The sequence below is a fragment of the Carassius gibelio genome, chromosome B11, assembly GCF_023724105.1.
Source record: "Carassius gibelio isolate Cgi1373 ecotype wild population from Czech Republic chromosome B11, carGib1.2-hapl.c, whole genome shotgun sequence".
NCBI classification, from domain to species: Eukaryota; Metazoa; Chordata; class Actinopteri; order Cypriniformes; family Cyprinidae; genus Carassius; species Carassius gibelio.
In genome coordinates, this window is record NC_068406.1 from 18,882,904 (window position 1) to 18,906,324 (window position 23,421).

The 23,421-nt window shown below is 36.0% G+C and overlaps 1 protein-coding gene across 15 annotated transcripts in view; it reads right to left on the reverse strand.

The window, feature by feature from the left end:
• The window catches only part of cadpsa (Ca2+-dependent activator protein for secretion a), a 94,224-nt gene that overhangs the window by 57,690 nt on the left and 13,113 nt on the right, over positions 1 to 23,421 (reverse strand). For 14 of the 15 annotated variants that reach the window (XM_052569149.1, XM_052569144.1, XM_052569142.1 and 11 more), the window contains exons 3-7: positions 21,148 to 21,261; positions 18,514 to 18,846; positions 6,247 to 6,327; positions 5,876 to 6,109; positions 3,391 to 3,512 (exon numbers count right to left, since the gene is read on the reverse strand). In XM_052569149.1, the coding sequence (XP_052425109.1) occupies positions 3,391 to 3,512; positions 5,876 to 6,109; positions 6,247 to 6,327; positions 18,514 to 18,846; positions 21,148 to 21,261 (884 nt within the window). Of the gene's footprint in view, positions 1 to 3,390; positions 3,513 to 5,875; positions 6,110 to 6,246; positions 6,328 to 18,185; positions 18,287 to 18,513; positions 18,847 to 21,147; positions 21,262 to 23,421 lie in introns of those variants that run through there. The other variant, XM_052569152.1, reaches the window with a different exon arrangement.

A 23,421-nucleotide genomic window follows, 5' to 3' on the forward strand; every position in this document is an offset into this window, starting at 1 on the left:
GCAAAAGCCACTGCAAGACAAATCTTTGTAGCTTCCTTTAAGCCCCCGAGCAGACCTAGAGGCTTACAACAGCAGCCTTTCTCTTTTTTTCTCTCTCTCACTCAAATCCTCACAAGCACACATATCTGCTTTAATTAAAGAGATGTGTTAGGATCAGTCCCCATAGTTTTAAGGTGTCTGATCAAACAGGTAAAGAACGCATATCTCTCAGCAGTTTCCCATCATTCTTTCGCTTTCCCAGAATCCCTCTCATCTATCCTCACATGGCTCTACCCCTGAGACCCAGCAGGCTTTTAGCATTAAAGCAAGCTCTTGAGAAAAGTGCGCCAAATGTGTGTGTGAATGCGAGAGCTTGTTGATCTGAGCAACTGCGTTATCTAGTGGAAAGAGAGTGGATATGAGCATTTTGTTTTGTGTGTGTGTGTGTGTGTGTGTGTGTTTGTAAAGTTGTCTGTACACCATGCAGTGTTTTCTGTCTTTTACAATTGTTGCTTGTCAGAGTATATGATGTGACCTAAGTGAAATTGTGGGTAAAAGACAAGGCTCATCAATTGTATTGTATATCAGGCTATGTATTGCACATTTTTGCAGACTGTAGTCATGAATGACATCATTGACTAGGCATTTTACATCATCAGTCTCTCCCTGTCACATTCTGACATTCTAATTCACAAACAAAATGTAATATGTATGGCACAAATCCAATCAAGCTCCTAAATGCTAATGCTTTGAATGTTTCATCTGAAAAAAAAGAAAAGAAAATAAGTTATAAAAATAAGTTTGAGGCTATGGATGAAGGTTTTCTGCCTTAGTAAAAACTGATGATATATTGTGAGAAATTTACAACAATAAGAAACAGTCATAATTTTGAGATGTACTCATTGTTTGATATAAGCTCGCACTGTGACAATAAATTCAAAGTTGCAAGACAAAGTCGAAGTTACAAGATATAAAGTTACTTTGTGAGATAATAGTCACACTGTGAGATAAAAATATTAAAAGAAAAAAAGTCGCATTACCTTGTGAGATATGAAGTCAGTTATTAGAAACTGAGTTGCAATTGTGAGATAGTAACAATTGCAAATTGTTGAAGTGGCAATGTGAGGTATACTTTGCAAAAACTAAATTCTGGAATAAAAGTCACTCTGTGAGAATAAAAATATATATTACCACATTTTGAGATATAAAGTCAGTTATAAGAAACAAATGCAATTGTGAGATGTTTGCAATTGAAAACATTGAGATACAATGTAAAGTGAGAAAATGTAAAAGAGAGATGTAAAGTCACATTATGAGATATAAAGTTAGCTTTGCAAAAATTGCAACTGCGGGATATAAAGTCAGATATATAGTAGGTCCCACTATCAGACATTTAGTCATTTATGAAAAACAACTGGAAACAAATGGAAAATATTATATTTTAAATATAACTGTAACCTAATCCCACATTGTGAAATATAAAGTTATTAGAAAATCTCAATTGTGAGATATAGTCTGATTAAAAGATATAAAGTCAAACTGCCAGATATAGTCACATTGTGAGATATTACGATGTATCATAATTATGAGATACAGTGAAATTATAAGACAAAGTCAAACTGTGAAATAAAATTTTACATTGCAAGATTATAAGATTTACATAGTGAGATAACAGTCAGTTGTGTGAAACAAAGCTGCAATTATGTACAAAACATAGTCAAATGGTGAGATATAGGGCCCTATTTTAACGATCTACTGTAAATGCAAAGTTTAAAACACATGGCACAGGTGCACTCAGGGTTTAAACAACGGTAAAACGGTTGGCGCGCTCTGGCGCATGGTCTTAACGGGTTGTCCCTATTCTCTTAATGAGTAATGGGTGTTTTTTGGGTGTAACGTGCAATAAACCAATCAGAGTCTCATCTTCCATTCCCTTTAAGAGCCAGTTGCGCTCGTGCCATGACGGATTTGCTATTTACATGGCGGAATTGGGCAAGCGCAAAGACAGAACGTGTATCTGAAATGAAACTGAGCTGCTCGTGTGCGAGCAAATAGGTAGCCTAATTCTGATACATGCGATGACTATCCATTATGACATGTAGGCATTTATATATTTCAATCCTTTCATTTTTTATATTCGGTATGTTTGTGTGCTGCTGTGTGTCCCTGTGTTTAATAAGCAGCATGTACGTTCATTGTGGACCCGCCTTTACTAACAAGTTTTTTAAATAACAAAGAAAAAACATTGCACCAGACTTTAGACCAGGTTTGAGTTGGTCTATGGCGCAGTGTATTTTCAGCTCCTTAAAATATAAATGCGCCAGCAATGCGCCTGAACACACCTCTTTTTTAGACCAGCACATCCATGGGCACACAAATGGGTGCAAATGCATTTGCTAATTAAACAACATGGTGCTGGATGGGAAATTGCGAACAGCGAACAGTGGCGGACTGAAACTAGCAAACACACTTGTGCTGCACCTTGCGTTGCATAGCACCGGGTGTATTATAGGGCCCATAAAGGCAAATTTGTAAGACTAGATATAAGCTCAGTTATAAAAAAAGGTTTGCAATTACTAGATATAAAGTCATACACTTAACAGTTGCACACACTTTGAAATAAGTTTTTCATAGTTGACTGCTCATGTTCCAGAGTGAACTCAAGGTAAATTTGCAGCAAGATGATCACTTAAAGGGAACTTTCATTAACAAGAGATGTTGTTCTTCTACAAAAGAAATAATTTACAATTACAGAAATGTGACAGAAATCAGTGTGAGTGTAAGCCGAAAAAAATGAGTGGGTGAAGCACGTTCCGTGAACAGTGTGAGAATTGTGTGTGTGGTGTTTCCTCTCTCTCTTACACTCGAATCAGTCTCCTCACACACAAACAAATATGATAAGTCTAGTTGAGTAATGCGATCAGCGTACGGTTCTCGTAAGTGTTGATTACATGCCCAGAATTGTTACTTCATCATGAAACGTTACATCTCACTACAAACAGAATGGGCCTACTCTGTACACAATAATAAGATCAACTGATCATGTAATGAGCTAAATAACACACACACACACACACACACGCACAGCTTCAGCAAACAGCATTTGATAGGATTTGAGATTAAGTTCCTCCAGCTCTGAAGGGTTCAGTAGGAATGTGTCTGTATGCATGAAGACAAGTAATCAAAGCTAAACAGGTTTGTGTTGGTTAGTGTACATAGACTGATTTAATTAGTCTGCAAGATAATCATTTATTCCAGACAGCAGCTTTAAAGGCTTGGAGGCTCAAAGAAATAATACTGTTTATAAACTTCCTCAGTGCTAGAACTTCACAGTGAAGCTGGGTTTAATTTAATGTTGATGCAAAAAAAAAACCATACATAACGTTTTCAAGAAATTTCTTCAAGACCTACTTTGGTTTGGAGGCCTCTGCCTGGTCGGTCTGAAGTTTCTGTCCCCCTTCCACCTCCATGGTGCAGTAAACAATCCGGTTTGGTGCTAAAGACTTTAGACCCTGTACCTCCATAATCACCACCTGTGGAAAAAAAATAAGATGAAATCTATAGAGATTACTCAGTTGTGAAAAAAGCAGGCATAACCCCAAAACCAACTTGGTATTTTGTACAATTTCTTCAAAAAAGTAAAGGAGATTATACATTTTCTACAAATAAAATTACAATACAAAAATAAAACAAAACATTATTTTAATAATGTATGAATCAATAAATATTTTTTAATTTAACAGAGATTCAAAATTTTAGTGTAAGTATGAGTTAAAAAAAAAGAGTGACAATATGATTGGCCCAATTATATAATGCTTGTAAATTGTCTGCAAACCTGCATAAATTAATTAAAATTCTAGAAAGGGACATATTACTGACAAAACTGACTTTCAGGGTTAAAAAAAAATACATATATATATATTGGGTCAAATCTATTTAGTGTATCAGTTCGTCCAAGTTCATCACACTGAATAACTCATCTATGAATCAGACTGCTTTAGTTAACAGTGAAATTTCTGTGTTTAGTATTCCTATTATATTTTATGATGATTTTAAATATTTCAAAAGCTTGAAAGCTTCAGTCTACAATCATAGTAATTGCATGGGGGAAAAACACATTATTCTGTATTCTCAGTTTAGTTTCATTGGTAGAAAGAAAGTCGTTCTGGTTTGGAACAACGTCGGGGTGAATAAATGATCACAGAATTTACATTTTTTGGGTGAACTAATCCTTTGACATGTGAGATAAGTTAGAAACACTTCTATCCAAACCCACACACAGCTGGCATGCATGAGGACAGGGGATGTGAGATGTGTCAGATAAAGCCGTCATCACAAAGGTATCAGTGAAAGGGGAATGAGCTGTTAACACACAACATACATCACATGGTTTTATTTCCCCCTTCTTCAGGGAATATCTCCTCTCAGATAATGTCACTTGATTAAAGCTAGCTTAAAAGCAGGTTGTCAGTGCCACTCAGGATTTTCTGTCTGGTTTGTGCTAAGTAAGACTTGTCTACACACAAAGACTTATCTGCTGCTCACAAATTCAGACTTCTCTTGCCCGCTTTTAAACCTGCATAAAAACATAAGGTGAATTTTTCAATGTTCAAAGACCAATATATTGCCTATGCACCTACATGGCCTGTGATATTTGACGTTGACATGCAACTAGTTGTAATGAGATATTCAAAGCAATGGCTGTGCAAATAAAATTTACACCCCATAAAAGGAAGTACAAGAATCCAAATGTCAAGCCAGTGATGAATGCCAAGACCATCACAGATTCAATTATTTCATCAGGACATTGTCGTGCGCTGATAATCAGATCAATTTCTATCAAGACACAAGCTACAACTAGATGGTGGTGAAAAGGAAGGAGCCGATGTTATGTTTGCATTCGTTTCACATGTATCTTTTCTTAAGTGTGGGCAATGGGATGTGGTAATCTTGAAGGCTTAGTGTTATAAAAAAAGATCTGAAGCGAAGCCAAAAATAATGGTTAAGACAAATTTGTGTGAGAATTCAAAAGGCAATGTTTGATGGAATATTTTTCAGAACACTGAAACTGCACGTGGTCGAAGCTTCAACGTTTGTGTTGTGAGACAAGATATTTAACCACTAGGTACAAAAATTTGATCACTGATCTTTTACTCTTAAACTCTATTCAGTTGGGCAAATTCTCTGTCTTTCACAGGTGTATGTGAATTTACTCATGTATGAATCAAATGTCTGTGTTTTTCACACAAATTAAAATATAAAGAATAAAGAAAATTACTTAATTACCTAAATTAGTTTTCTCAGTGGTTGTTTGAGAAACATCTCAATAGGAATATCTGTACTGTGTATTTGTAAGTATATTATTTACTATTTATTTTTATTTTGTCCTTTTTTATTTACCTGAACTATCCACCTTATTTTTCCCGTGAGAGCAGGCACAGCCATTTGTAAATTGAATGTGTCTGGCTTCCAGTGTCATCCACTTCCAGCTATTTTTAGATGTACACAACAGCTTGTTTTGCTGCTTGATATTGCAAACTGGTGAGTCTTACCACATTATTTTAATGCAGTTTCTTAATTATGAACACTGGTTTGTAGTGCAAACAGTTTTACCATTTACTGTACTTTGCTATTCTTTCTGTTATGTCTCTACAATGACTAATGAACTGGAAGTCTCGCACATTCACAGAAAATGGCTAACTAAAATGTTGAAAAATAAGGTGGATATCTATATATAAATTAGAACAAAAAAGTAGTCGGCAAGGAGAGTCTGATCCCAGAAATGGCTCAAAGTGCCCCCCAGAGATGTTCAGAATATGAATCCAATTCAAATGGTGGTTTAAGGTGTCAAGCGGGTTTGTAAACCAATGACAAAACACTAAGCAAGAAGAAGTACCTCCAGAGTAAAAGACAAAACTACGTCAGACTTGGAGAGCTGATTCTCGTCCTCTTGGCCCATGTCAATAATGGAAGTGTTATGGCCTCTCTTTAGCTTTTGCAGTTTGAACTCTCCTCCTTTAGACACCGGCATACTCTCCAGATTGGCCATCAGCAGGTTCACTGATGACTTCAGCTCCTCGATGTACATGGCCTCCATGTCCCTGGACACAAACTTGGGGAACCTGCCAGCCTATTCAAGGTGTTGAGGAAAGAAGATCAATTGTGACCAAGAGGGACAAAATGAGGCTAGAATAGGCTGCTCTATAGGCCTTAAAAGTACAGTATGCAACAGCTTCTAGTTTAACTGTTTGAGACCTGAACACTTACTTTGGTAAATTGATCAGCCATTTGGAGTCGTCCATCCAGCTCTCTTCTGATCTGGGCAGCCTGCTCATCAGGATTATCCAACTGTAAGATACACAGATTTGAATGCATTTAAACCAATATCTTTCAATAACTTTTCCCGCCTGTAACAACCATTACAATCAATAATGCCAAAATATATCAGTTCAACAGAGAAGGTCATTGTCAATAGTCAAAATCACTATGTAAATAACTGTTCGTTGAATGTTCATACCATACCAACCATGCCAAATAAACCTCAAGCAAACTGTTTTCAATATTTTATGCGTGCATGTGGCTTTCTGCAAGCCTCCATACAATACATGCACAGCTCTGTCCATCTGAAAGCCCAGGACTGCTATCAGCCATTTGTCATTATGTCACCTGAGAAGGCAACTTCTGAAAGATTAAAAAATTGAAGCATGAATTTCTGAATCTGACACTAATATAAAACAAGATTAATTATTTGTAATTTGTAAAAAAAAAAAATATATATATATATAATAATAATAATAATTTTAAATTGCTTCTGGCCAAAATACAAGTACATAATCCTAAATAACGCTCTGTCCAGTGAGAAAAAAGTCCATCAACATATTTGTTTTGAACTGTTGGTGGTTGATCTGTGCATATTTCCCTACCGATTCAGACAAGACAATTGTTAAGTAATTAAGTAATATTATGCATAGAGAACTTTTAAACGTTTAACGTTTAAAGTTAAAAACATATTAATTATTGTTTTGTTTCAAATACACAGATTTTCGCTTCACAAGATGTTGATGGACTGGAATTGAGTGGTTTATTGTGGATTATTGTGATGTTTTTATCAACTGTTTGATTTCTGTCTCTGACGGCACCCATTCACTGCAAAGAATCCACTGGCGAGCAAGCGATGTAACACTAAATTTCTCACAATCTGTTCGGATGAAGAAATAAACCCTTGTGTGGCCATCCAAATTGTATTTTCTTTTTTGGATGAACCATTCCTTTTAGCTAACAGTGGACTCTCCAAGCCATAACAATCACCCTTGCTAAGAATAGGACAGACCTCCGTATTTCTTTAATTAACTATTTTTTTACTGTCATCATTCAATGTCCAACCTAATAATTAAACTGTTAGTTGGCAGCCTGAATTTTTAAATTCCTTGTTGCAAAAATCAAACATCAGTTTATGATTTGAGGCCAAGAAAAACAACACCAAGGGATGCATCTTTAAATACCCAGTATGTTATATACTAAAGGGTAATGAACTAATGCAGAGTTCAGAGCCTTGCGAGGGAAGAATTGGCCAGTCAGTGGTATGGTTGGGTGGAGGACCATCTGGACAGGCTGTGGCCATGGTGTCCCCGTTCCTGACTCCAGCTGGGCTTAATTCAGTACTCAAATAGCTACAAACACCTACACCCTTCTATGAGGATTCCTACATGCAAATGAACGCACACACACCAATGCACTTGCTACATACACATTGCTCACACAGAACAATGAGTGCATATAACTGTGCAGGCATACACAATTAAAGCACATGCTCACATCACACACATGCATGAATTCATGTACAAGTTCTGTCCCACACATACTTTATATGAACACACACTCACATGCAACATGCCAATGTGTGGGTGTTTTCATAATGAGATGCTTAATGTTACTGCATAATAACAGGATGTGAGTCCAAGTTACAAATTAAGCCTCATCCCCATCCAAGATCAAAAATACTTTCCACAGAGAATGCACCTGTGTCCAACAATTTCAGGTTTATTAGATGAAGTCATGTTGTTTCAAACCTGATTTTCTATTGTTTCTTAATATAAGAAAATATAAGTGTTAGATCTGTAACACTGTATTATCAGGTTCTTTTCTCCAAAGGTTTTAGGAATGTCCTATTTTTGGATGTCTTATGGATGTCTTTTCAAAGACAATTCCAACTCCTGTGTAAGTTAATTAAAGAAGAGAATGCTGTTTTGCAATTACAGTTGCAAAAAAGACAATAATACAAAACTGGTTTACTCCGAACGTGTGCAAAAACATTTTGGATTCATAGGCTCCTTGGGATAGTAGCCTATGAATGTACAACAGCACTAATTAATGGAGCTAAACCAGGGACTACTGATGCATGGCAATGTTTTTCTTCTGACATTTTGGAATATGTAAAGGAATGACCATATAATAATTTTTTTTTTTTTCAAATGGTAAATTATTGATAATCCGTCTGTTGCTCCCCCTTCTCTGTTGTTTGTTGGTTTGGATGGTTGTTGTTTTGCTAATATGAAAAAAAAAAAGTTGATCACAAAAAAAAAAAAAAAGGTCAATGAGGTCCTAATAATGACATTAATAAAGTCTGGTGCATCTTATAGTTGATTCTGCAACAAAGCCAGCTTCAACACAGAAATAACAGAAGCAGTATACACTACCATTATACAATTTTGGTGTCGGTAAGAATTTATGTTTTCAAAATACTGTCTCTTAGTCTCACAAAGGCGCCATTTATTTGCTCAAAAATAATGTAATTTATTCATGTGAGGGCAAAGTTGAATTTCAGCAGCCATGCAGTCTTCAGTGTCACATCATACTCCAGAAATCATTCTAACATGATGATTGCTGCTCAAGAAAGTTTTTAATATCAATGCTGAAAGTAGTTGAAAAAAATAAAAAATAAATAATATATATATATATATATATATATATATATATATATATATATATATATATGTGAGTGTGTGTGTGTGTGTGTGTGTGTGTGTGTGTTAATTCCTTAAAAAAACTTAGAAAGTAGTGAATTTGCTTTTAAGAAAATTGTGAACTTTGAAACAATAGTCTGAGCTCTTACATACAAAACTATTTTATCAAAATACAATGCCACAAACCTCACAAACTTTAGCATATCCAGCAATATTTTCTTAGAAGCCCTTATTTTACTGCCTGATAACTTTCCATTGAACACTAATTGTCATACACAATGTGCATTAGAATATGGAAACCCAAAAGGTCTACAAGGTCTACATTTGAAAATAATCACACTTCTTCAACACACAACTTTGATCTTTGGCCACATTAGTAGAAATTCTTTAGTGTTAGCTCCAATACTATTTAGAAATGTACTTATGAAAAAACATTCTATAAAATAACATATTATAAAATATATTCCATTACAATATTTAATCAGAAGTGTAGCCTAAGCATTATACAGAACTGCCTTGACCACCATCAGATGATACTACTTTCCATAAAATGGCATTCTTGAGTCTGGTCACAAACATTCTAACAGTGGAATCAGTTTTTCAAGCTGAGACCAAGCAGCACAGCATGGATCTTCTCCTGCTGCTGGTAGACTGAGCCAGTCAATGCTAAAGATGAATCAGCGTTCAGTCTTTCTCACACATGCCTCACGTCTCAGCTGCCTCTCTCATTGTGTTGACATCGCAAAGACAAACCACCTAGCATAAAAGAACCTGCCACCACTGTCATTTAACTGCACTGTGAGGCTTTTGATTAGTTCTTAATTTATTTATCTACTCTGGCTTTGAGCCAGAATGTAAGCCAGATGTATGGAATTGTTGTAATCGACCAACTAAAGTGACACCTTCAATCACCTTGGAACCAGATTTAGAGAGGCTATTATCAAGTCAGTTGAACTTGATAAAATGTAAAAGATGGTTTTTGCCAAACAAGGCCTTCAGATGAACAACAATAAACAAATAATCTGGAGTGCCATAATAACACATCCTAACTTTGTTGAGATGTTCATGCACCAGCAAGGGAGCAATCCGTGATGTCATTGCCTGATGATAATCAGATTTGGTGCAAACAAGACATGTGTAATTAAATTAACATGCCTAATCTAAGCCAGCCAAGGCAGAGAGATTGTCTGGTCAGTGTGTTTGTGTGTGTGTGAGTAGAAGGTGAGTCCAACAGAAAGTGTCATGAAGAACAACAGTTTCTCAAACATTAAAATAATAATTTGCAACAAAATTGACATTCTGTCCTTATCTACTCATCCTCGGGTTATTCCAAACTAATAAAATATTTCCCTTGAAGAGAACCATTTTGCAATTATTGTCATTCAACCATTATTTTAATTTTTTTTTTTTATGGCAACCTATTTCTTTAACATTTAAACTAGGCTAATGTTCAGTTCAATAAAGCATCAGCAAACATTACCAGTAAAATAAATGAAAGGGTAAACAATCAAATTTAATTTATGTCTTTGCCATGAAAGATTCAATCCCCCCTGGGACTTTCATCCCCAGACCACAAGAGAAATCTGTTTGTAAAGCCTGTTCCAAAACAGATCACCTTCATATTTTAAGATAATTTTCACAAAGCAGCAAACCCCACCCCGCATCCAAACAATGCCATTGTCATACATCACACCATGTTCTCACACAGTAAAAAACAAACATTGTGGAGCAAAGAGAAAACTGACAACACGCTGACAGTTAAGACTTTATTTCAATTACCGCAAACTATTTTTGATAGATTTAGTTAACAATAACAACACTGGTTGCCTGTCAAGAAATGTGAAAAATTATGGACAAATCCGATCGTGACAAATAGTAATGCTATCTATAGGGATGCACTACCAAAGCTAAGTTAAGGTTAGAGCTGAGGTTATGGGTTTACATTAGCTTCACTGTTGTGTATGCAATCAGCACTTTGATTGACATGACCAATGTATATCTTCAGAACCGGCTGCAGAGCAGAGTTTGCAATTAATTGGTTTGAGGGGGATCATGCATATGTAACATGTAAGGCTAGTTGGTTAGCAACAGAATAAATGTTAACAGAATAATCAGCTAGCAGCATGCTAAAGTAGCCTAATGATTAGCGTGTGAGGTAACTAAAAAAAAAAAAACAGAATGACACATTACTTCCACATTGTAGGTTATACTAAGAAAAAATACCAAGCTATTATTGTCATCAGTGTACCATAGTATTTCCAGAGTATTTTGTAGCATTTGCTTCAATCTAACTGTAGAGCACACTGACAACACAGTCCCTCTCTCCAGGGATAAACCTAAAATGACTTGCTATTCACTCAGAATGTTCAAGAGCGCTTCTTAAACTGCGGTCGTTAAATATTTAGTCTGTTTGGTGAAGTTAGTTCTTTGGGGATAAAGGCAACTCAGTGGAACGCTGATTAGCGTAGGTGTAACGGTGGTTAGCATCCAACAGCACATGATGGAGGCGTACAAAACTAGCAGGGGGTGAACTTTAATGCTAGACATCTGATTTCATTTTTTTCTGATTTCAAGGCACAATGTTACACCCACAATAGCTCAGTAAAATTAAAGCAAAGTCATATAGTGTTTTATTGTAAACATCTCCGCAACAGCAATATTTCACAAACTGAAGGAAAAAGTGCACATTCCATCACTAGGCAGTGAAAGTCCAGGTTAGATTTGAGCTTTATCATGTAAAGAAAATGGACAGAACAGCAATAAGGAAAAAGTCAAATCAATGGAAACTTTCATTGAATCAATATTCGAATTTCAGCAAGCTTTTGTGGGCAAGGAGATCGTCTAAGACAGGGTCATGGGTTTAATCACCATTACAGACTGAGAAAAACCACCAGAGGAAGAAAAGCAGAGGACAGAACACTATCAAGATCTCTAATGGTTGAGCAAATTATTATAGCTATAGGAAAAAACCATGGTCTGATTGCCCAGGGCTCTGCTCCTGATCAATAGTGAGGAGATGGGTAATAAGAAGTGATCCATGCTGGTACTGAGCACAGGGAGGGAGAAAGTGGATCTTGACTAGCCAAGCTCTACTATGATGAAAGAGGGGAAATGGCTGCCATCCTCATATCAAAAATGCATGTGATGAATCCATGCATGAAGACAAGTACAGAAGCGTGGATTAGAGCAAGAGGAAAAAGACTATGGCCAAGAAAGTGCATTATACACACAGGTGCACAGAGTAATACAGCCCTACTGTTACCTTCACATCCATATCTCTGTTTACTTATTAGTTTATGACAATGTTTACTGTGCATTTACTATATTACTATATATAGTGTATATACTATATACTTTTACCAGTGGCAGCATGTGAATTCAACAACTATAAGCATTTCTTTAAAATATGGGATAATAATATTTTTTTTACAGTCTGTGTAATGAAAGGCCTTGATTCAGAAGCATCACTATAAAACAAGTGCAGCATCTACCACCTGGGACATACATACAGTACCTTAGCTATACGGTATGAATATATATGAAATATTTCAACTAAGACGCCTGAAATAACGGCCGAGGATTTACAGTAGAGGGTGAAAGGAAAAATGTAATTTTTTATACAAATCCATTCTTACCCATTTGACACAACTTTATGAAAATAATACAACTATACCAACAAGTAATGTGTGTGGGTTTGTGTGTGTGTGTGTGTGTCTTTTTATAATTGAATTCTTTATTCATTATACTTTATTTTAATGGAGCATTTATTTTGGAATTTATAGCTTTAAAATTCAGATTTAAAAAAGGGTATTAATTATTTATTAATATTTATACAGTTTTGGAATTTTAATATACTGTATGTAAATTATTCCTGTGATTGAAAAGCTGAATTTTTAGCAGCCATTATGCAGTGTTCAGTGACATGTTCCTTCAGAAATTACTCTAATTTGCTGATTTGGTGCTTAAGCTGCTTAATAGTTTTGTGGGAACCTTTTTTTTTTCTCTCCTTTTTTTTTTGTCACTTTTGATCAATTTAATGTATCCTTGTTGAATAAAAATAATAATTCTTTACTGAACCCAAAGTTTTCAACAATGGTGCAAACTATTTGAATTGTTTAATCTTAGTATTATTGGATAACTGGATAATTTATTATAAATGAATGATAATAGCCAAATCCTTAAAAAAAAAAAAATCTAAATTGGTTTTATTGTAGTACTTTTTTTCATATCGTAAGGCAGTTGCTGCGGGGGGTGGGGGGTGGGGGATAATCATCCATTTCAAAAATACAAACTTTTTCACAATGGTTGAAAGCTTGTCACTGATGGTGAAAAATGCTGATGGAGGCTTTGGCACAACAAACCACACATAATCCCTTTCGGCTACGCAGCTTACCTGGCACTTTTTAATATTGCAAGTCTTTACTGTAGCTCTGTCATGGTGACTAGCCAATTCAATCCCATTATTCTGGACACAGATTTCAGCTGGCGAGTGTGCAGATAACACACTCTAAATGATCTCTCTCTATCTCCTCAGTTAATTACTCTTTACCACTGCAATCAGCACAGGAGTGGCAGCTTGTTAAGATACAGAAAGAGAGACAGCGAGCAGACAGACCCATCTTTATGCAGATGAGCGAGAATGTAACAGACATGGCTGGGAGAAACACAGAGAACCTGTCCAGCACATAATCAAGACAACTAATTTACTAGATCTGTAAATCATTTCTTTTTATGAGCTATGGGAGCCACAAGAGTTCTTTGTTCAATTAATAAAACCATTATAGTCTCACATGATGCCATAATCCTGCCTTGGAGCAAACATTTATTTGCGGGTCGCAGAATATAGATGTCTGAATGTGTCAGAGTGCAAGAGAGCAAAGGCTGTGCTGCTTTCATGTCAGGTCTATTATGTCATTATTGTACATTTCACCTAATAAGCCCTGCTGACCGGTCTTGTTGTAGCTACAGCAAATGACTGCCGTGGTCAACAGGGGCCTTTTCCAAAATGGATCTCTAACCATTTAATGGTTACTCTCAGCGTCAGTGAAAGTTTCTAAATGGAAGTTAAACCTCAGGTGGACATTGAAGTTTCAATAATTCAACAGCCCAGAGTAATACACTACATTCATGAATTCATGTGTATCAAGAAAATATCTTGCTGTGAAACAGTGTAACCTGCCATTAATGGGCTGAAAGGCTCTGTAAAATTTGCAATTTGTGTCAGATATACTGCCAAAAGCTCTGGGACACACCCTTCTAACGAACACTAATTTCCATGAGTACAAATCTTAATGTTTAAGCATATAATGCTATTCTAGGGAATTGTGTGCTTCTAATTTTAAAGCAACAGTTTGCTATCATGTTTATTGTTAACAAAAATTATTATCGCCAATTGATATAATGCTGAAATAAAATACAAACGTTTTGCATGAATACTTAAAAATCTGAAATGTTGTCCTGGCAAATAACTGAAATAAAAAGGTGATTGACACTGAGATAAATATAAGGTGGGGACAGACAGAGAAAGAAGTAATTTTAAGGTTACAGTCTGTAATGTATTCAAAGGGAAGAACAGCGGATGGGTAGGAGCTTGTTTAAAAGCCCTGCATGTTTACGATCTCCATGACAACTACCTCAGATCAGACAAGGGTGCTGAGGTGATTTCTGTCAAACAACAAGCGGCTTTAAACGCACAGACCTTCAGCACTGCATAGTCACACTGCGGACATCAAAAACATACATCACAAAGCGCACACACACATCATGGGCGCAAAGGGATTCGGCAAAGCACGACACAAACGCATACATCTTTATTATCAGAGCTTTCAAAGCTCATTGTGTTATCTGCATTTCAGAGAATACAGAGGTTTAATGAGAGTAAATGAGTGGCAACAGCTGTCCTCACTGCACCAGCCTACCAACGTCTGCTTGTTTAAGCACCACTGATTTGTCATCAGTTTGTGTTCGCTAACATTAATCAACCAGAGCGTGCACATCCCGGTCAAGTCACCTTGCTGCTCCTCTTGTATTTACTATTCATGCCAATTACTTCAAATTGGGCTTTCATTATCAAAGCCAGGAAGACAAAATCTCATTCAACAGAATAATGCTTCCAGCATCATGACGCCTACACCAAAATTCATATCCTGGGCCAATGGCTGAAATCAAATTTGTTACAGCTATAGCCATTGCAGGGTAAAATGCATTTGTTAATCAATATGTATCACTGAAATGAGAACGAGTGAAGGAAGGAGTGAAGAGGAAAGAGTGAAAGACTAGGCTAGCAGTGGGCTCTATTGATGAGATTCCCAGTGTGGCACTCGGGTCACGACTGACGTGGAGTTGAAAAAGGTTCCTGCTGTGTTCTGTGAGGTGGATGCATCATCCTATGCCTGCGCCCTAACCGGGGTCATCATTAATGGATTTGATCCTATGCCATGTGCGTATGAGGAGACCATTGTTAAGACATGTGTCTAGTCTAATTTGAATTGAATGTTGTTGGTTGTTTTTGTTTGTTGTTTTTTTGTCTGAATTAAAAATTATAAAAGGAATAACATTTTTGGGTGAACTTGTGCTGAAGAATTTGCTGAATATATTTACTATCCAGTGAAAAAGTAATCAGGAGATAAATGTCCATTTAAGCAATGTTTCTAAGCGAAAACAAATATATCAGTGGATTTTGATGTGAGAGGACAACAGGATAGATTTTTTCAGTGGAGAAAATGTAATTATGGATTATGGACTATTTTGGTCATAAGCATGCAGCTCTTTTTTACATCACAATCAGTCTTGTGAATTACTGAGATGTTTTTTATCAGCTTGTTCTGATGGCACCCATTCACTGCAGTGGATCTCTAAATCTGTTCTGTTTCTCAAGGATATCTTATGACATGGGGTCGAATAAATTTTCAGCAAATTTTGATTTTTAGGTGAATTATTCCATTAAAATAATTTTTTATTTTACAGCTCGAGGAGGCGAGATGCTAAAAAAAAAACAATTCAACAATAGCCAAAGATATTACATTTTCAATACATTTAAATCACATTTCATTTTACTTAATGACATTAAAAAATATATATATATAAATAATTATACATTTAGATTAAAAATTATCATTTTTATATAATTATAAAAATATATTAATATATAATTTATTATAATTAACCTCATAACAGTTGAAAGAGAGTTGAAAAAATGATGGTTCCCAAGTAGTGTCCCACATTTATCGGTTCTTGATTTTACACTGATTGACTGATCTGTTTTCCAGCATTTTCTATCGATTTTAATTGCCTGTCAGTCACTTGCCATCCACAGCCGATATCTTGAAATGCCCTCGGGAAAGAGTCGATAGATTGGATTAAACTCCTACTACCCAGGAGACAGCCAATGCACTGATACTGAATGCTGTTATACACATAGACACACGCACACACAGCTGTTTAACACAGACTCTGCCTATCAACAAGATTTAATTTAAAAAGCAGGAAGGGGCTTGGAAGTCCTGGTGGAAAAACAGAAATAATGACTTGCTGTGAAAAATAAAAGGCCTAAGCACCCTGCATAAACTAGCAGTGAGAATGCCAAAAAGACGAAGCTGAAGAAAGAGACAAATATGCCAGCATTTGTAACCACAGGACCAGGATGATGCCGAGATTTGAGGTAAGACCCTGTTGGCGTGTCCGCCGTTGCTATGGTTACAGGGATATTACCATTCCTACAGAGTAAGCAGGATTCATGAGGCTAATAGAAAGATAATCAAAATGACACACACTCAAATGGGCCCGCTTGGCTCCAGTGTGAACACAGACACTGGAAAATGATGAATAGCAGACTCCTACACTGACACCTCCTTCGGATTCAGTGATTTTGTTTTCCCACTGGTCACAAATCCCACAATTGCCCAAAATCTGCAGGAGCCTTCAAAAAATTCTGTACGAAGGTGTTTCCCATTCTTATTCCAATTCAAGTACACAAATCCACAAATCCATAAAACACGGAGGGCTAATTATTATTTATTTGTTTATTCTTATTTAATACAATGTTAAATTATGCTTCAGGTCAAGTGTCCTATTGCAGGTTCATATTTCTCTATTTTACGAAATTGCTTACTTATTTATCTATTTATTTATGTATTATGAATTTATTACATTATTACATATTATTAGTTAAGAATTATTTCTCTTTTTTTTTCAAGTATAAATCAGATATTTATTCTCATTTTTTGTCATTGTGCAATGCAAGATTTGTGAAATGTGGGGCAGAATTTAAACCATAAACTTTCCAGCCCAAAACGTGTTTATTTGTGTCTGGTTTAGGTCTGTTTCAAAACCTAGTGAGCCACTCACAATTAATTAAAATGAGAGTTTAGCATTAGCACATTGCGAATCTTGTCAGGTAAGAGACAAGTTGCTCAGGAGACATTTCTTCTTATTATGGACATTTAAAACAGTTGTGCTGCTTAATATTAAAAAAAAAAAAAAAAACATGATACTCTTTTTTAGGATTCTCTGTAGAATACACAGTTTGAAAAAACAGCATTCATTAAAAAAAGCATTCTTTTTCACTCTGCTCAATTAAAGTATTTTTTTTTTTTAAACTTACTGATCCTAAAGTATGTTTATTTTTTCTCACCTTGCCCACTACTTTGCATTTATTATTTTACTTGCATATTGTACCCTTTGGAACGATCTTAAAATACTGCATGGGTAACTCACAAAATTTTGGAGCAGAGCTTATGACTACACTCTACAAATGTAACCTACAAATGTAAAATGTCTCCTCTGCTTTCCTTTAATTCTTTCTATTTTTCTGTCTGTTCTATTGTTCTGGAACCCACTCATTGTCGTTCTTCCATCTACAGCCACTACTTTGCCCAACTATTCTCTTCATTCATTCCTTCTACACCATTCTTCCTTGACCGAAGCAGTCAATTATTCACTATCCAGGCTATTATCAGTGTAAATAGCTTTTCAACAAACTTGCACCTTCCTGGTTTCCATTCATTTCATTTACCGCAAACAGGAAATGACCACAACCCATAAAGCCTAGGATGACATCACCTCCTGAATTCATATCCTTCTGCAGTGTATTTCTAAATGATCTACTCTGTGAACAAAGTGTGACTTTTTGAGGGACGTCAAGTCAGTGTGGGCAGTCCTCTGGGTTTTGTTTGACTTGTGTACATTTCTGCAGCTGGTCTAATGAAAGCTCTTCTAACTGAAGCATGATTTGCAAACTCACACCTCCTCAGCAAAGGCACGGTTGCTTTCCCTCAGCCTGCTGCACGAATCTTGACAGGGGTTTTTCTGGTCCATGCAGATGCTTTCTAGACCGATTTCAAGCAATCTGAAATAACACATAATTATGCTTGCTTTCAAGCCAACTCTCGCAGAGTTCTTTGGGTTTAGTCATCTTCCTCCAAAAAAAGAAAAGCACGGTAAAAATCTGATTACAGAGCCAAAACCAGACTCTGATAATCACATATATCTCTATATTTTCCATGTCATGTAGTAGAAACAAGTGTTCGCTTCCCTGGCAATTAAAAGACTTTCATAAATGTCCCCTCCTTACCTGACAAGCATTATACAGCAGCTGGTGCTCAAACTTCTTAATTCCAAGAATCTGTTGGAACATCTCATACAGCTGGTCTTTGCTGAGAATGAGCTCGGAAGCAGCGCTGGCTGTCATGCGCTGCTGGTGTTTGCGTGGGTCTTCTTCTCCCCTGTAGATGGTGTCAAACTTGGCCAACCACGAGCTGAGGACAGTCTCCTTGCTCAGCCCATCGATCTCAGGCAGGCTGCGGACACGCTTCTCGATGTGCTTCTTGAAGACCTCACGAGAGTCACTGGCTGAGCAACCGCCACTTTGGACCATACGGGACACGCGGTCGCTTTTAAGGAACACCTGTGATCAAACAAAAATCTTGTCACTGTAACAAAAAAACAGTACTGGTTAATCGTTTGGAATAGCCTCATGCTGGATGACAACAACATCCAGGCCCTTCCAGAATTCCCAGCTACACTCATGCACATCAAAGTTCACAATAACCAGCTGAATAGCTCAGCAATGCTGCATGGGGTTGGTAAGAATTTTTTAAGCACTATTTGATGAATAGAATGTTCTTGAAAGATGTAAAATTATGTGTTTACTCAATGTAATGCACACTTGCTAAGTTAATTGTTAAATTATTCATTTCTTTCACACACACACACACACACACACACATTATATATAATAATACATCACAATATTAAATTTTTTTCTGTATTTTTGATCAAATAAATGCAGGCTTGATGAGCAGAAGAAACTTCTTTCAAAAACATTAAAAATAGTATTGTTTCTAAACTTTTGGTCTGCACTGTATATATATATATATCTGAATAGTATATATATATATATATATATATATATATATATATATATATATATATATATATATATACTATTCAGATTCCCATATGCAACAGCATCAGATCTACAGTGTATGTTAGACATGCTGCATTTTGTGGTATACACACATACACACACACACACACACACACACACACAGACTAGCTCAAGCTATCAATCTTAACAGCCACAGATTCATGTGTGATCTGAATAAAGGGATGAGCTCAGAGAATCACAGGCCAAGGCTGCTTCTATCAATTCCAAGCAAAGCAATTTTTCTGGGTTCAAAAACAGTAGCAACCTTGTTAAACGGCTATTGAGGCACTTGAGAAACACTTTGTCCTAAATTAGTCAAGATTTTCCCTGTGTCATAAAGTGCACAGTAGAGTCCTGATTCATAACAAGACAAAATTGGTGCGAATCTAGCAGTGCAGAATCTGTCTCACAGTCTGCAGTACGGGTTGAGGCTATATTTATTTAATAATCTATATTTTCTCTCTTTTTATTTTCTGTATTCTCTCACGCGGTTCACTTCTTATATTTTTTATCTAGGCCTACCTCTCTCCAGTGGACACAATTCCCTTAATGTGCCTGGATAAGCAGGGGAGATGAGTTGACAGAGAGGGAACATCCAGCACAAATTCAATAAGAGTATCAGGGTTTAATTGAATTGAAAAAGCTGGCTTTGGCTGTGACTGAATACAAAGGCATTTCACTCATTAGTTTCACCTCATTAGATTACCAACCATACTGAGACCAATCTCCTTTTCGCCCAAAACTCTAGCCTGTGTGGCAATTTATTCCAGATTCACTCCTTCTAGGTCATAAAAGATAATAAATCACCTAAAATACCATTAAAATATGTGTCACTTTGAGACTGCATATATATCAGAAAGGAAAGTTTCACAAAATCCTTTTTAAGGACTTAATACCTTCATCATCTTGAGCTGAAGTCATTTCAAACATTTAACTGATTGACTGCAACTATGTATTTATGTATTTAATATATGCACCATCATGGATTACGCTGCTCATCAAATCACCATAAAGCGAACAGCTTAACATTTCTAAAAATAATTTAAACTGCATTATATTAATGGAAAAGACAAAGGATCTGTTCAGATGTCCTCGAAATTTAACCAAAGGTACCTAACTGAGCATTCAAAAGCACTTTCATCTTCACAAAGTATAGCTTAATGATGCACCAAATCATTTCTTCTGCTGTTTGTGTTTTGTTAACCCTCATTTAGCTTCAAATATCCAACACACTGGCCTTGGGCTCTATAATGACACTTACTGGCATGCAACATCACAAAAAAAACATTATTAGTTGCAAACGCCATTGCAAAAATACATTTGCAGGCACATTTTTCATCCAGGATTTTTTTTTTATTATGCTACCAAAAGATAATAGGGGGTTACCAAGTATCCATGGTATCAACATGGCAGACCACTCCTGCATAGAATAAAATAGATTTTTTCAGGTCGCTGATATGAATTGAATTTTCTCATGTGTGAGAGACTTTCATCAAAGTAATTATATTTCATGAAAGTAATATTCACAAAAGTGTATTTCACAAAATCCTTTTCTATGGTAATTTTGATAAAATAAATGAAGCCTCTGTGAGCATAAAAGACTTTCAAAAGTATTAAAACAAAACAAAAAAAACTTACCAACCCCAAACTTTTGAGCGGTATTATACAGGGTTTGCATGCACAGGATTTGACATTATAAACTAACTGAGAAAACCAATTGAAAGATGAGCTAGTTTGTAAGTTCAGACTTGTTGGACTGATGAATAAAATGAGCCTAACCTCGTAGTAACTTTGGACAGCGTTGATGAAGGCTTCATCGGCTACAATCTGAGTCTCTCCATTCAGAAATGCCTGGAAACGATCTTTAACTGTCTGAAGGTGCTGCTTGCTGATCTGAGAAGAGAAAACATCAGAAATACAGAATTTGAAATATAGTCTTGCATTAATATTCCATGTGACATGAAAGTAAAAAAGCATCCAGATGCTCACAGCATCTGTTATAGCTTGGAACATCTTCATTCATTGGAGGAAAAAATGGAAACTGCATTGTAGTCATTTGGTGACCAAGGGCTGGATTCACAAAAAAGAAGACATTTTCTTCTTATTTTATTCATGGTCTGCCATGCTTAAGAAGACAATGTGCATATTTTTTCAAAAGTTAAGAAGTTCTTAAACATCTTCTTAAGAACAACCTTTTTCTTACAAAGAAAACTCCTGGCTTTAGTGTTATCTGATTGTATGGCGTTTCTAGCCAAAGACTTGCTGATCAACATCTTGATCATCTTATGAAGTGTTTTAGGAATACAATATATTCTTAACTTTTTTTTTTAGGTAAGATAATAAGAAGAAAATAGCAATTAAGAAAATATTTTTTTTTCATGCATACAGCTCTAGAATGACTCAGCAAATGTTTCAGTTGACTCGTTCAGTAAAAGTTGGAATATGTTTTCATTCTGGTTTGACTTAAAATCAGTTTGAATTTCACTTAATGTTTTAATTAGCATTTGATGAAGAGGTGATTGTGGCCCTCGAACCACAGAAAAACAAAAACATAATGGCAACAGACTTTTTCCCAGTAAGTATTAGACCTTTTGCCAATTTCACATAGCGAAAACAGATCATATTTCAGCCGAGAGGCCATATAAAACCTCTAGACGACTGAGAATGAGAGACACTGCCCATTTCGAAACACTTCTCATGCATCTGGACAGAGACTCGATTTGGAATAACTGTGAAACAAGCAACTAGATTACAGTGATTGCACACAGAGTGCTGCAGATGCTAATGAGTTTTGCTCATTATATTCATATAAAACGATGCATTTTATGTTTGGAAGCTTGGCTTTTAACAGTTCAGCTTTGTCTGATTTCCCTAAAGTTTTCAGAGCTCTTTTCATGTTCTGCTTAGCTGGTATTCATGTTCCATTTGTGACACTAAGGTGTTCTCCACTTAGCTCATATTCACAACACACAAATTATTAAAATGGTAAAAGAAGACCAAATCTCTTGTCTCATAACTGAGACAGGAAATTGATAATTATAGAGCTTATTCCTCTTTCCACTCCTCCCTTGTGTTTTTTTTTTCTCCTGCCATAAGAATTTAAAAGTAAAATAAGCCATTAAATATAAAATGTGGCCTTTACTGAGAGTTACAATTAAATACAGGCAAGGAATGAGATCGAATTGATGTTATTGTGCTATAGGAGGAAGTTCTGGCCTCTTAAATCCAACTTGTGGATGAAATAAATATAAATGATTCATAATAGAACAAAAATAACATTGACAATAGCCATAGGTGACTCATCGCTTAGTAATTTTCAACAAAGAAGGTTAGTTACACAGTTGGCCATGTTACCTTGAAATAAGTGGCACAAAACAAGAAGAAAAGATAGAAATGATACCACAGTGGTAGTAACATTGAAACATTCAAAGTATTAAATAGTATTCTAAAGCATTATGAGTAATTTTATACAACTAATCAAATTCCATTTTACTTCTGAAATGGCATATTTCCAAGTGCACGAGAATACTGGATGAAGAAAAAAGGAATAATAAACGTACATCAACAAATAGTTTTTTTCATTCTGAAAAGATGCTATGCAATGGTTTGCTTTTCTTGGTCGTTTTCTTGGTTTCTCTTGAAACACGAGCACACTCTGAATTGTTAATCAAAAGATCAATCTAAACTTGATTTCCTTTTAATTCCACCATTGATTTAACTCAATGAGATGCTGCATTTAGTTAATTTCCTTTTGTTTGCCACACCTGACCGGTAAACAACAGCAGGCCTTTGATATGTTAGTGTGCCCACCTCCAGGGTCTCAAAACATATGGTCTCGGATTTCAGCATGGAGATCCATGTGTGTGTGTGTGTGTGTGTGTGTTTATGTGAATGTTGCACATCTTTTTAAAATCCCAGGTGTTCCTTCTCATCAAATACGTTGCCATGGTCACCAAGTACACATAAACACACCCCTTACCCCATTATCCCCTCTCAGGTTATCCAACAGTATGACCTCATGAGTATGAGAGGCAGCTGCATTAGCTCCATTAC